This window comes from Cyanistes caeruleus, chromosome 2, assembly GCF_971803275.1.
Source record: "Cyanistes caeruleus chromosome 2, bCyaCae1.hap1.1, whole genome shotgun sequence".
NCBI lineage: Eukaryota > Metazoa > Chordata > Aves > Passeriformes > Paridae > Cyanistes > Cyanistes caeruleus.
This window is the reverse complement of record NC_141702.1, coordinates 269,139-282,607: the sequence shown is the minus strand read 5'-3', so window position 1 is coordinate 282,607 and position 13,469 is coordinate 269,139. Positions and strand designations below refer to the sequence as shown.

General features: G+C 45.1%; 1 protein-coding gene across 3 annotated transcripts in view; it reads left to right on the top strand.

The window, feature by feature from the left end:
- The window catches only part of NRBP1 (nuclear receptor binding protein 1), a 34,794-nt gene that overhangs the window by 3,812 nt on the left and 17,513 nt on the right, over positions 1-13,469 (top strand). For all 3 annotated transcript variants that reach the window (XM_086875238.1, XM_086875237.1, XM_086875235.1), the window contains exons 3-7: positions 10,019-10,141; positions 10,563-10,664; positions 10,754-10,843; positions 11,308-11,348; positions 12,405-12,499. In XM_086875238.1, the coding sequence (XP_086731364.1) occupies positions 10,019-10,141; positions 10,563-10,664; positions 10,754-10,843; positions 11,308-11,348; positions 12,405-12,499 (451 nt within the window). The remainder of the gene's footprint in view (positions 1-10,018; positions 10,142-10,562; positions 10,665-10,753; positions 10,844-11,307; positions 11,349-12,404; positions 12,500-13,469) is intronic.

The window sequence follows — 13,469 nt, the reverse complement described above, 5'->3', positions numbered from 1 at the left end:
ACCTGCCCCAGGCTTCCTGGAGAGGAGGTTGGTGCCCTAGGCTTGTCCGTGTTTGAGGCATTTGGACAATGCCCGGTATGCTGTGGCATGGGCCAGCCCTGATTGTGTTGAGCAGTGGAACCAGTGAGCAGTGGAACCAGGTTCCTTCTAGCTGGCTGTTCTGTGTTCTATTCCTGCTTAAATATCCGATGTGAGTGTTGAGTTCATTGACTGTAATTCTTCCTATAAACAGAGAGCTTCTGTAGTGCAAAGAGTGTAATTCCTGTGAACTTCAGAGTATTTTTATTAAAATCAAGTGCTTCTGTGACATTTTTAACTAAGAACCCTTTTTAATAAGATAGAAAATGTTTATGTTCACTAAATTCCATTTTTTGTGGAACATGGAGCAGCACCAGTGGTTCCTGCAGTGTTGTGGACTTTGCTGCTTTTCTTCCAGAGCTGAATCTGGCTCTGGAATTGTGCCCACACCCCTGGTTGCTCTCTCAACCAGCACACTGTTGAGGTTTTTACAGGGTATCTTGTCCCATGGCTGAAGCAGAGGGCAAGCATGGGGGCAGGGTGGTCACAGGGCTGGTGGGGTCTTCCAGCCTGTGCTCACCTGCTTCCCTTTGGTTGCTTTCCCTGAAAATTCAACCACTCTGTTTCTGCTCTCCTGCTCTTAACACCCCATTTCCTTCTTGCAGGCAGCACGCATGCATAACTTACTTTCCTTGGGTTGTCCAAGTATCTTGAGAATTATCTGCTGTGCCTCCTAGGAATAGAAACTTCCTAATGGAGCAGGATTGCAGCACCACATTAGCAGGTCAGGTTTAGCCTCCTGAAGCTGGTGGTGAACCTGAAACTGAGAGCTTCTTGCCTGCTGTCCCTGGAAGCTACATGGATGACACATAACTGTAGGAAAAGTTGTGCAGTGCTGCAGCAGAATCTTTTAGTCTCAGCCCAGCGTTATGGTGTTTGGCTTGGCAGGCTCATGTGAGTAGGAGAGGCGCAACCCTTCCTAGATTGTGATGTCCTTGGGTTTGCTGTGTGTGATGGCTGTCTATTGACCAGGTTTCTTTCTGTGTATTTTCTGCAGAGGAAGACATTGTGTGACTGTGTATAAAGCCAAACCATTTTATAAGAAGTACTTTGTTGACATCTTTGTAGTATATCAAAGTAATAAGAAGGAATCAAAGTAGTAGGAAGGAATCTGTGTCATGCATGTGTGGGCACAAGCAGTTCCCCTTTTTGGGGTGTATGTGCTTGTGTCTGTCAAGGTGAAGAGGGCAAAGGCCCAGGAGGCCTGGGTGGGCCTGGCTGCCTGTTCTCTAGGCTTGTCACGAGGTACAAGGGATGGTGCTGCACTCTTCAGTGCAGGAGACTTTTGCAAGAATGTGGAGCCTAGTTCTTAGAGCAGAAGAGGGAGAAAATGGGAGAATGAGCACTGGTCTCTGCTTAAATACCTTTACCCTTTCCCAGGGAATATGCCAGGCTGCTCAAGAGCAGTGGGAGAACATTGTGCTGTTCTTGCAGCCCTGCTCGTGTCCTGCCTGTCATATGGAAACTTGTCCCAGTCCTGATCGTTCTGTCCCTCACCAATGGCAGGCACAGGGGCTGTGCATCTGTTCCACGGATTCTGAGGTGCTGAGGGGAATTTTTGGGTTGCTGAAGGTGACGTTTCAGTTCCTGTTAGCCATCAGTGACCTTGTGGCTGATTGTTGCTCTGTGGCTCATGTGTTACTAACTCATTTGCGACTCAGCTGCTGGACTTTCCCCTGCTGCACCTTCCATGTGCTGCCCCACACCTCAGTGACTGCTGAGATCAATGTGTTCATTTCTGCCTTATCTCTGGGCACATGCCTCATGTGTCAGTGTGGGTGACGGTGCATGCAGTGGTTGCCATGTTGAATAATCCTTGTTTTTCTGGGATTTTTCACTATCAGATAGCTAGATGAAAGCTGCAGCCCTTCACAGCTTCCCTTACAATGGTGTGTGGACTATGACAGTGTGATGGGTGGAGTTCCTTGTGGCCCTGAGTGTCAGGTCAGGAGCAGAGTTTGAGACAGTGTGCACCTGTGCATGTGAGTCCATGTGAGCTTGCTGTACTTCATTGGATACTGGAAGTTCAGAAAAGTAATTTAGGCAGCAGACTGCCATTGGTTTGATTCTCTTTTTTATATGAAAGATCTGTCTGTCATTTGGATTGGCACTTCTCAGCTGTTGATGGCAGGATGTTACAGTTGGATTTCAGTGCTCAGGCTTACAGATGCTTACAATCTGTGTGGGAACTATCCAATGTTAAGAAATGAGCTGTGATTCATTAGGACCTGAAGTCAGAGAGACAGAAAGTGAAACACTGGGTCTGCTGCATCTTTATCTCTTTGTTGTTGTCTTACTTCTAGGGGGAGTCTCAGTTGCTTGAACCATTTTTCATTTGAAGGGAGTTGGTGACTTTTGTACCTCTAGATTTACATTTCTTCAAGGGGAAGGAGTGCAGGATTCTTGGAGAAAAAATGCTAATAGACTGAGTATTTGGATTTTGGGATGCTGGAGCCTGATTTTTCTCAGCCTCTGTTGTGACTGGAAAGAAACTTGCTGAGGTAGTAAAAGATAAGCACCAGTCCTCCAAGCAAGCTGGCACTTAGAGGGCTGCCAACTCCCTGACAGGCTTTGACAATGGATCTGTTTTTTTTCCAGTTGTTGTATAAAACTAATGCCATGCTGTAGTTTTCATAGCGTTCCTTGACCACAGGGAAGGTATTAAGAGGAAGGGAGTATGTGAAGCCTTCTAACATTTTTATTGGCTCGTGAGGGGGCTTCCTGAAAGAAATGAACCCTTGGGATGTGCCAGAATGACCTGAGGGGCACTTCAGGGTGCTGAGAGGATCTGGCTTTTGTCACAGCCCCGTTCTGTCCTGGCTCACAGGCTGTGACGGGCAGCTGGCACTCACTCCTGGCAGCAGTGGCTGGAGCAGGGGTGGCTGGCTGCTGCTCTCCAGCACTCCTGGGAGGCTGCAGGTGCTGCTCACACTCCAGCTGCCTGTGACTGAGGGATGGAGTTCTCTCTGCATTCCTTACAGAACTCTTCTAAAAGTACCATGGTCTGCAGCAGCACCAAAGCCTTCCCTTGTCATCCCCCTGTCTTTGGAAACCCAGGCAGCGATTGTGGTATCCTGGCAGCTGCCACAGGTTTGGTGGAGCTTGGGCTTGGGAAGAGGCTTCCTGCTGGGCCAGCACAGGGGAGAGGCTGTGTGCTGGCTCTGACTCCAGATCCTGCTTGCAGGGAGGCTGCATGGCAAATCCTGATAGACAGAGGCACAGCCAGATACAGGTTAGCCATGGAAGCAAGGTGATTTTCAAGCATCCCATGGTGACATCCTGTTTCTCTTTATCAGTACTCAGGAAAAATCCCATTTCAGGTGTCTAGTACCTGTCTCCCAAGCCCTCTGTCTCTGCAAAATCTGATCCCAAGACCTCTTGTCCCACCTCTCTGGCTAATCTGGCATGACGTTTGCTTGCAGATGTGTGTGCTTGCCTGTGCACATACACAGGGATTGAGAAGCACATTGGCATGGAAAATAGTTTGAAAAATAATTTAAAAAAAAGGCAGTACAGGTGATGGTGACAAGGCTCAGGGCTTGGCTTGAGACTTGCCTTGATCATTCTTTTTCCACACTTTTGAAACTTCCCTCAAACATCACATGAATGGTGTACCCAAAAACTCCATTTCAAAATTACCCATAATATCACCTTGCAGTCATTTTTACTTCTGACATCTTATGGCAGTCAGGTTTGCAATTTATAGATCTGTGTCAAGATCAGGTGTTCATCATCCTCTTTAAAATATGATGTTTGCTAATTGCTTTCTCCAGTATTATCAGAAAACATGAAATTATCACTTTTCATTAATATTTCATGTGGTTTCAGGGATTGTTTTTAAGACTGTTGCTTCCACAGCATACCAACTTTTATGGCATTTTCTGTTCAGTGTCTGATCTTTCAGCTCCTCTGGTGTGATTGATTTTGTTCAGAGTTACCTGCAGTGCTTTGAAGATCTCTCTGCCAAGTGAAAGTATCCCAGAAGAACAGGATGGGCTATAGCAGACTGGGAGTAGCCCACATGGAGTTTATCATGTCTGGTTTTCCCTCTCTCCTTGGAGTTTCACACTGCTGGCACTCATCTGAACTTAGTGCCCCAGTGCAGTTACCAGAACCTTCCTGATGAGCTGTTTGAATGGGCTTATCTATAGATACTGGGTTTTCTTCCACACTCCCTTATTTATTTTGATGTGCTGTTTCTGTTTCCCTTTGGGAGTTAGGGATGAACAATCATTGCCTCTTCCTCCTTCCACAAACCAGCTCAGTATGACTGAGCTCTCAGACTCCACTGGATTGCTTTTTTATTTTGAAGCACCAAGTGAAACTGAGCACTTGTCCCTTTGGTCTTGCATTAGGCAATTTGTATTCGTTTCTGGTATCCATTAAAGAGATAGAATTATGCCTGTCTCCCTATGGGATACTCGGCACTGGGGTCAGTTCTGGGCCCCTCCTGACAGGAGAGCTATTGAGGGGTTGGAGTGTGTCCAGAGAAAGGAAAGGAGCTGGGAAGGGGCTGGAGCACCAGGATCAGCTGAGGGAGCTGGGGGAGGTTCAGCCTGGAGAAAAGAGGGCTCAAGGCGGACTTTCTGACTCTCTACAACTCCCTGATAGGAGGGTGTAGCCAGGTGAGGATTTGGCTCTGCTCCCAGGGAACAAGGGGCAGGACAAGTGGAAATGGCTTCAAGATGAGCCAGGGGAGGTTCAGGTTGGGTATGAGGGAAAATTCCTTCCTTAAAGATTTGTCCAGCCTTGGCATCGGCTGGCCGGGGCAGGGGTGCAGTCCCTGTCCCTAGAGGAATTTAAAAGCTGTATGGATGTGGCACTTTCCAACAGGGTGAGTGGTGGCCTTGGTAGTGGAGGAATGGCTGAAATCAGTGATCTGCGACCAACCTCAGTTACTGTGTTGAGAGCAGTGCTGCTTCTATACAAAGTATCTTGATTCCTATTATTCTTTTGTGTTTTTGTAAATTGCTGGTCTACTGCCTGGGGAGTTACCTGGCAGGAATTTGTAGTTAGGTCTTGTCCTGCATCGTGTTGTTTAGCCAGAATTGTCAGAGTGCTTTTGGAGAGGCTGGATGGCTGCTGGGTACATTCTACAGCCTGTAGGGTGGTGGTGTGACACAAACAGTGTGACACCACGCAGTGGTTCCAAAATTGCCCCTTTCCTGTAGAGCAGATGCAGCTCTGGGTGGCAGGAGGGGCCTGGGCTCTGTGCAGGGCTCAGCTGTGCAGGTCAGCACAGAGCAGCACCCATGGGAGGTGACAGGGACACGTACTGTCGGTGCCTAAAGGATGTGTCAGCTTTTAGCTCTGGTCTCAGCACAGCATCTCCTGAACTGGTGCAGTAAAGTTACGTGTGAGGGAGGACTTCAACACGTGGAGGACTTTTAACCCTGTTTTTAAATGGTCCAGATGTGTCCATTGGGTTAACAGACTAACTTCTTGCTGATTTGTTTGATCTCGTTGTTTGTTGTAGCATGTCAGTAAGAACCAATTACTATACAGCTGATGATCATGTGAAAAACGAGGTTCACATAATTTTTATAGAATTTAAAAGTTTAATAAAAAAACAATTAGGAGAAAAAAATAAAGTATACAGATACGGCCGGGTGTGTCTGCATTCAGCCAAGAGAGCACACCTTACTGACAAAGGATTGTCCCTTAAAAACAGAACCCTACTAAATATCCATAAATTCTCATACATATTCAGACATTCTTCTTAGGATCTTTGGTGTTCTTCTGTTTAGTTTTCTCTTGCCCCCTTCCCAATAGATCAATCTTCTTGGTGCCATTGAGATTTACATTCCCTGATACCAGAAATGCAATAAATTCCTCCCCCCAGAGTTCTGGTCACTGCTGTCTTCCTCTGGATATGAGAGTTTACAAAAGGAAAAAAAAAAAGAGTCTCCAGCTATCTTTTTCAGTCTTTGGGTTACACAAACAAAAGTAGTTTTTGTTTTAATGCTATGTCATAGCTTAACATATATGTATTATACCACTATTTCTAAGTTTCATTAATAACAGAAATAAAGAAGACTATATTATTACAGCTAAATTTTCTAATCTTATACATATAATATTCATTATAATACTTGCGAAAAGCCAATAATATGATATGCATTTATAACAGATTGTCTTTTCCTTACAATTTAGTTGCTGCATGAGGTGGATTGTACAGCCATAGCAATAATCAATACCTTCCTTTCCTTGTCACTGTTAAATTGCACTGGTTATTTTAATTTTCTTGTTGAATTAAAGCCTTTCAAGGCTTTCATTTTACTACCATGACTGTAATTGCCAAGGCCAGTATGTCAGTTTCATTAAAATATGAAGTAGGATTGTTTCTTTGCTTTGTTGGGTTTCTTTTCCCTTTTTCTGCAGCGGACCTGGTATTCTTTGTTGTGTTTCATTCTGGATTAGCCTCAGATCCCAGAGACCCCTTTTTGTTCAGTTTCTGTTGGTAAATTTGCTGGTTTTTGTTTCCCCACAGCTCAGGGGGGTTCAAGGGGAAGTTGAGCTTCTCATGGCCACTCTGGGGTCTCTTATCTCTAGTCCCAAGCATTTGCCAGGTGGTTGGGCAGAGCTTTCACCATTCTCTGGCTTAAACAAGTGTCCAGGGAAACTGGTTTAATATATTCATAATATATTCATGAACCAGATCTGGGGCTTCTTGTGAGGGTCTGGCCTGGTGTGCTGCCACTTCCCCCTTTTTTTTCAGTGTGCAAGTCCGTTCTGTACTGATACTCTAGTTATAGTGGACTTTTCCCCAGTTTTTATATCTTTTTTTTTTCCTAGATTGTAAATCATCACTTGTGATTTAGGCTGGTTTTATTTTATGTTTAATTGACAGATCATGTGAATTACAGAGTGTCTCTCCAAAAGCCTGTGTTCTTTCAGCAACAGATACACAGATATTTGAGAGCTATCGAAAAAAATATGCACTGGACAATGGAATAACCTTCCAAAGGGAAATTTAGCTTCCGGACTTTTTTTTTTCCTTAGAGATGTTGTGCCACTCCACGCATACTCCTTTAAGTAATTCACTTGAAATTCTTTTTGAATTTCCTTGCCTCTTGCTTACCTGGACTCAGAGCTGTGTTGGTGCTTCTGTAGTGTGGAGCTGCTTCCTCTGCTGTGCTGCAGAAATTCAGGCTAAGCTGGGTTCAGGTCACTTCCTCCCTTGGAGTGTAAAAGCTGCCTCATCTGGGGGCTGTCTGGGACACACACCAGAGTAATACATTATCTCAGTGCTTTCATGAGGGTTTAGGATTCTGCTTTGCCGAGCACAGAAAGGGATTTGGCAAGCAGGAGAAATCTGCTATTGCCTCTCAGTTGTCTGTCTGCATTTTTCCCCTTTTACTCTTCTTCCCAAGCTGTCAAATCATGTGAGAAACAGAATTGCAATGGATGATGTCAGCTGGGTTTGGTGTCTTGAGTCATATCTGGTGCTCTGGAATATTGCCTATGAGTCATGGAACACTCGGGGAGCTTGGCCAGAGGTGGGAGATGGGACAAGTCCACAGCCCCAGCTGCGTTATTGAGACAGATCCTTGAGGACTTAATCCAGTAAAGCTAGAGGCCTTTCAATAGAGGATCTTTAACTGTTGGATTCCATGATTTAGATGTGTTTTCCAGCCTTGATGTTTCTGTGAACAGGCAGCAAGTGAGATGAAGAAAGAGAATCCAAAGGGATGCAGGGGCACCGGGTGTCAGTGTGGTGACTGTTACTTTGTCCTTGCAGTGCTCACACACACCTGCCTTTCTGCTGTCTTGGGCTTCTTTTAACTTCCCTGAAGTTAAAGCCTTTGGCCATTCAGCTTTAGTAATTGTACTGGGTGATTTTATGCTGCTGTCATCCCTAAGATGCTGCTTTTTCTAAAATTTGAAGGAATTAAATATTATTAATTTAATTAATTATTTTTATTCCTTCAGCTTTCTTTAATGATGAAACATAACAGGCCTGGCCTGTTGGTATCAGTATGTTAATACGTACATACATATATATCTATATATCTATAGCTATATCTATATATATATATATATATAGGTATAGATATAAAGTCAAGTCAATCAATGTGAACACCTTCCTAGACCAAATCTCAGTCCTTTCACCCCTCAGTTATGTAGGTGGCTCAAGTAGAAGGAAGTGGGGTAGTTCATACTTGGCTGTCACCTCCTGTGATGATTTTCCATAGCTGTCCTCTGTAGCTCCAGATCTCCTTATGTAATTATGGCCTGTATCCCTTATTCCTGCCTGTGCCACACCTTGCAGCTAGCTGGTTGTGTCATACTCGTTTACTCCTGAGTTGCCAGAGAAGTCTGTATCACTCTGTTTTTACCATGCTTGGCATCATTTGTCTCTGCAGTGTGTCACCTGCAGTGTCACAGTATTAAATGTCATTGGGCCTGTTCAGATTCCCTTGGGAGATCATGAAGAATCCCACCTGCATTGGTGGCCTGTCTGTATTATCATTCTGTGCTGTGGAAGGAGTAGAATGGGATACAGTAACTCAGCTGTAATGATGAAGTCAGGTAAATTTGATCATGTGAAAGTGGCTGCCAAGGGAGAAGGGATTTCTGAGGGACCTCTTGCATAAGGTAAGATGTTTCCAGCAATAGGATGCTGATGGAATCCCTAGTGAGGGAAGAGAAGGAGACACAATATGAGAAGGAGGAGCTGTGAAATGGCCAGGTTTTGGAAGTGATAGAAGTAAAAAAATAAGTGGATTTGCGAGGCAAATCTGTGTTAATGATTACCTTAGGGGGAAATTGGATCAGCTGAAAGCTGCCAAGCCTGGTAATCACCACCAACCCTGTCTGAGTTCAAGGAGTGTTTGGACAATGCTCTTAGACACAGGGTGGGATTCTTGGGGTTTTCCTGTGCAGGGCCAGAAGCTGGACTTCAGTGATCCTTGTGAGTCTCTTCCAATTCAGGTTATCCTGTGAATCTGTAAAGTGATTCTTGGTGTGTGGTCAGTGGATAGGAACAGTAATTATTGCTGGTTGACAATTAAAAGGTGAATTCTGCCTTCTTGTCCTCACTAGGTGCTTTTAACCCAGTTTTATCACTGCACATTGCCTGGGGCAGTGGGATGTTCACCGTGACTGTGACTGCTCTGTACCTGTGAAATTGCCTGGCAAAGGCATTACAGTAAATGCCTTTGGATGTTGGATAAAAGAGCCCATGTTCATCTTTGAATGCTGCTACATATCTGAGTAAAAACAATGTTATGGAAAACTTGGCTGCTGGAAGCAGGATTCCCCTCTGATCTCTGCAGGTCCTTCAGCCTTATGTCCTTCCACAGCCCATGCCATTCTCGTGCTGGGCTCTAAACTCTCAATCCTCTCCCCTTACCTTGCTGCTTTCTGGGTGCTCATCTGTGTCTTTAATACTCAGGGTGGATGTACTTTTGCTGGGTCAATGTTTACAATTATTAACTAAAGAAATTACTGTAGTGGTTTCCCTTGTGCCGTTGGTTCCCACCTCTGAAACTTCAGCTTTCCTTTGATTTCTCTCTGCTCTGAGTTTCAGGCATCATCACCTTTCAGAGGATTCCTCCACAAAGTTGTATCTGAGTTCTTGAGACATTTCTGTATCCCTTTTGTATTGTTGGAGTGCTTTTTTGTGGTGGAATGAACTACAGGTGTCCTGAACCATGAAAATCTAATATACTGTTGGCAGAAGGTAGCTTTGCTACAACACAGCATTTGTGCACAAGGTTTTCCCACTGGTATGCTCAGGACTTGCTACTCACATGGTCTACAGTGACTCATGTTTTGGGTATGCCCTGCTCCAAGATACATGTACAAATCCTGTCCTGGAATTCTCATTTAATTAAAAGTTAATAAGCAGAGTTCATAATTCTCCAATGAATGCTGTGTGGCAATGATCTGGTCTTGCTGGCTTAGAGCTCACAGGTCTCTCCACCCTTCCCTCCAGGTGAACCAGCGCAACGTCCCGGGGATTGACAGTGCCTACCTGGCCATGGATACAGAGGAAGGGGTGGAAGTTGTTTGGAATGAAGTTCAGTTTTCTGAGCGGAAGAACTTTAAGCTTCAGGAAGTAAGTTGATTTCTTTCCCAACAGGATATGAGAAACATTCCTTGCCCTGTGGTGGGATTATGGATACTGCATGTGATACTTTTGTGTGGATTATTGGCTGGGTTTGGATTATTGGCTGGGTTTGGAATGCTGTGCTGTCCAAATGGATCAAATTTGGCTTAAGCCTGGCCTGTATAGGAAATGTCCTGGGAGACTCTTGTGCTATTTCCATGAGCCATTGTGTTCATTTATTTGATTTGATTTGGCAATCAAGCCACACTCTGCTGAGATGCAGTGCAGAAGAAAATGGGATGCTGTCTGTTCTTAGTATAGGGGCTTGACATATGTGTTGGTGTTTGAGGGGACCAAGACCCAAGAAGAATGAAGGATATAGGTTGGTGTGGTCTCTGATGTGACATGTCTTTGTCTTTCCTATGTTAAGGAAAAAGTTAAAGCAGTGTTTGACAACTTAATTCAGCTGGATCATCTCAACATTGTGAAGTTCCACAAATACTGGGCTGATGTGAAAGAGAACAAGGCCAGGGTAAGTGTAGCCATCAGGCTGTTGTGTTCTCATTGTGTGTTGTCAGTTAATGAGCAAGGTGGAGGGTAATGTGTCATACTGCCCCACAGGTGATCTTCATCACTGAGTACATGTCTTCAGGGAGCTTGAAACAGTTCCTGAAGAAGACAAAGAAAAACCACAAAACTATGAATGAGAAGGTAATTATTTTTTCCTGTATGACCAGAATTCTTTAGAGCCATCAGCCCCTGGAAAGCCCTTTCAGCAGAGGATCCCAATGAGAACTGGTGATAACATATTGCTGCAATTCCCCTGTGTCCCTGTAACCTAGTTCAGCTGCAGGTTCTCTGGGACAGCAGTTCTGTGCTGGTTGCTTTACTGCCAGCAGCTCTGCAGCTTCTTAGATGTGGTGTGACAGATACATCCCTCTGCAGGGACCCTCCCAAGAAAGGGGGAATGTGCACAGGAGACTCTGGAGGACAGGTGTGTTTCTGGATCCATGGGAATATGTAGAGACAAGCTGACCATAAGAGTACTGATTCTTTACACCTTCACTGAATAAAAGCTGGAGTGTATATTGCTTCCTACAAGTGGGCTATGAATCACAGAACTAAAGATGAGCTCCTTGTGTGTGATTTTTATCCTTTTCCTCTTGTGTCTGCAGGCATGGAAGCGGTGGTGTACCCAGATCCTCTCTGCTCTCAGGTGCGTGGGGTGCTGACCTTGAGATCCCAGCAATTGGGACTGATGTGCCTGTGGGCATGGCAGTTAAGTGTCAGGGAGCTCTCCAGAGTATCCAGCTTTGTGACCTGAGTTTGTCCATGATCAGGAGGATGTTGGAAAGATGACTGGGAAATCAAGTTCCATGTGAGAGGACTGAGTTGTGTTGGCATGTGACTGACATAGTGTTGGCAGGCTGCAGGCCGTGGATTCATGGACATTGAGGCATGGTGTTGTTAGATATGTGTGTACATTTCTTGATGATGCAGCTCTTCTGCAGCCATTTTAGTGCAATACAGCTGAGTAGAATGTGTTTTGGGTTTCAAAAACTCTTTTCCATCTGAACTAGAGTTGGTGAGTAGCTAATTAGAACCTTAGAAAAACAATAGCCTAGATGACAGGCTATTGCCTTTCTCTATGGCTTGCACTCCATAGAGTGCAAAACTCTGGTGCCACTTGGCTAAATTACAGCTATTGGTGAATAGTTTGGGTTCTAATAAGCTTCTGGGAGCTGACAGTCCTCATTTGTGCTAGCTGCTAACATAAACCCAAGCAGAGTGAGATGCAAAACCAGAGTGTACCTGGGGCCCAGCACTGAAAACCTTTGTGTCTGCTGGCAAACATGCCCAGTTGTGTGTGTATAGCATTTATTGCCTCTTGGTCCCCTTTGAGTAGCGACAGAATAAGGCTCTGGTATTTTTGGTATAAAATTGTAACCCTTTTAGAATCCATTCAGCAGTACTGGGTTGGATGAAATTGTGTCTTTACCTCTGGTACTCTGAGTTTCTTGGGAACTGATAGGAGAAAGCTTTCTCTTCCCTTCCTCCCCACATGTTCTGGAGATTCATTAGAGACAATTCCTATTTGTTCCTGGTTCTCAGCTAACAGCTAGTGTGCAGTCACTGAATTGTATCTCCCAGCTGCTGTAAATCCCTGGCATGTGCTCTTTGCTCTCTTGTTCTCTTCTGATGTTGCTTGACATGTGAAGGGGTGAAGGGAGGGATTCAAGGTCTTGACCAGTCCTCTGTTCTGCGTTTTCAGCTACCTCCACTCCTGTGATCCTCCCATCATCCATGGCAACCTGACCTGTGACACCATCTTCATCCAGCACAACGGACTGATCAAAATCGGGTCAGGTAATGCTTTCTGGGTGTGCCCCTGCCTGTCAGACAGACTGCCCAAACAGAAAAAGGCATCTACTCCTTTCCAGGTTCCCTAGCATCATAGGCATGTGTGTACATGTGCTTCTCCACCTCCACATCAGATGTGCTGGGAGCAGAATTCACTGGTGAATTGTCAGGTTCAGGAAAGACTGATACTGGGTACTGTTTGCCTTTCAGACTCTTCTTTAGCTTTTTGTCTCAAGGGGATGATACAGGAAATGATGCTGGCACTTGGAAGTTTTGTAGGCACATAATCTGTGGGTTCATCTGCTGTGCAGGTTTTCATGTCAATACACAGAGTTTTCCTCCCAGCACTGTGGAGCTTTGGGAGCTGCCTGGGGAGCTGTGTCCATGAAGCCACAAGAGTGCTGCTTGTAGCAACCCACATTTATAGTGAAGTGGGCAGACTCTGACTGCAGTGAGCGGCTTGTCGTGACATCCTTATCCAGCATCTCTCCCATGGGCCTGCCTTCAGGCTGCTGAGCTGGTCTGGGCCTGTTTGGCACAGACATACCCTGCTTGGGCAGCCACCCTGTGCCAGAGCAGTTTATTTCATAAGTAAGCAGTGATGTTCCTGGCAGTGCAGAGCATCCTTGCATGATCTGTTTTTTCCTGCTATTCCAATGTCTCTAAAAATCTGTCTGCAGTCAGGATGCATTGTGTCACACCTTGACATGACCTTTCAAGGGACAGCTTTGCTACCTGTTGTTCAACTTCTGCAAGTATTCTCGATATGAGGAATAGGTCTTTGCTTTCCTGGAGCTAATGTCTGTGTGAGTTCTGCTTTGATGTGGCAGTATACAGGGAAAGATGCTCTGCATCACCTGTCATCCAGAAATAGCCTCTCCATCAGTTGCAGACCCATGGCTTTTCTTCCCATCAAAGAAATCCTATGCTGTTGTTTTGTTCCAGAACTGGGGTAGCAGATTTATGTTTGTACCAG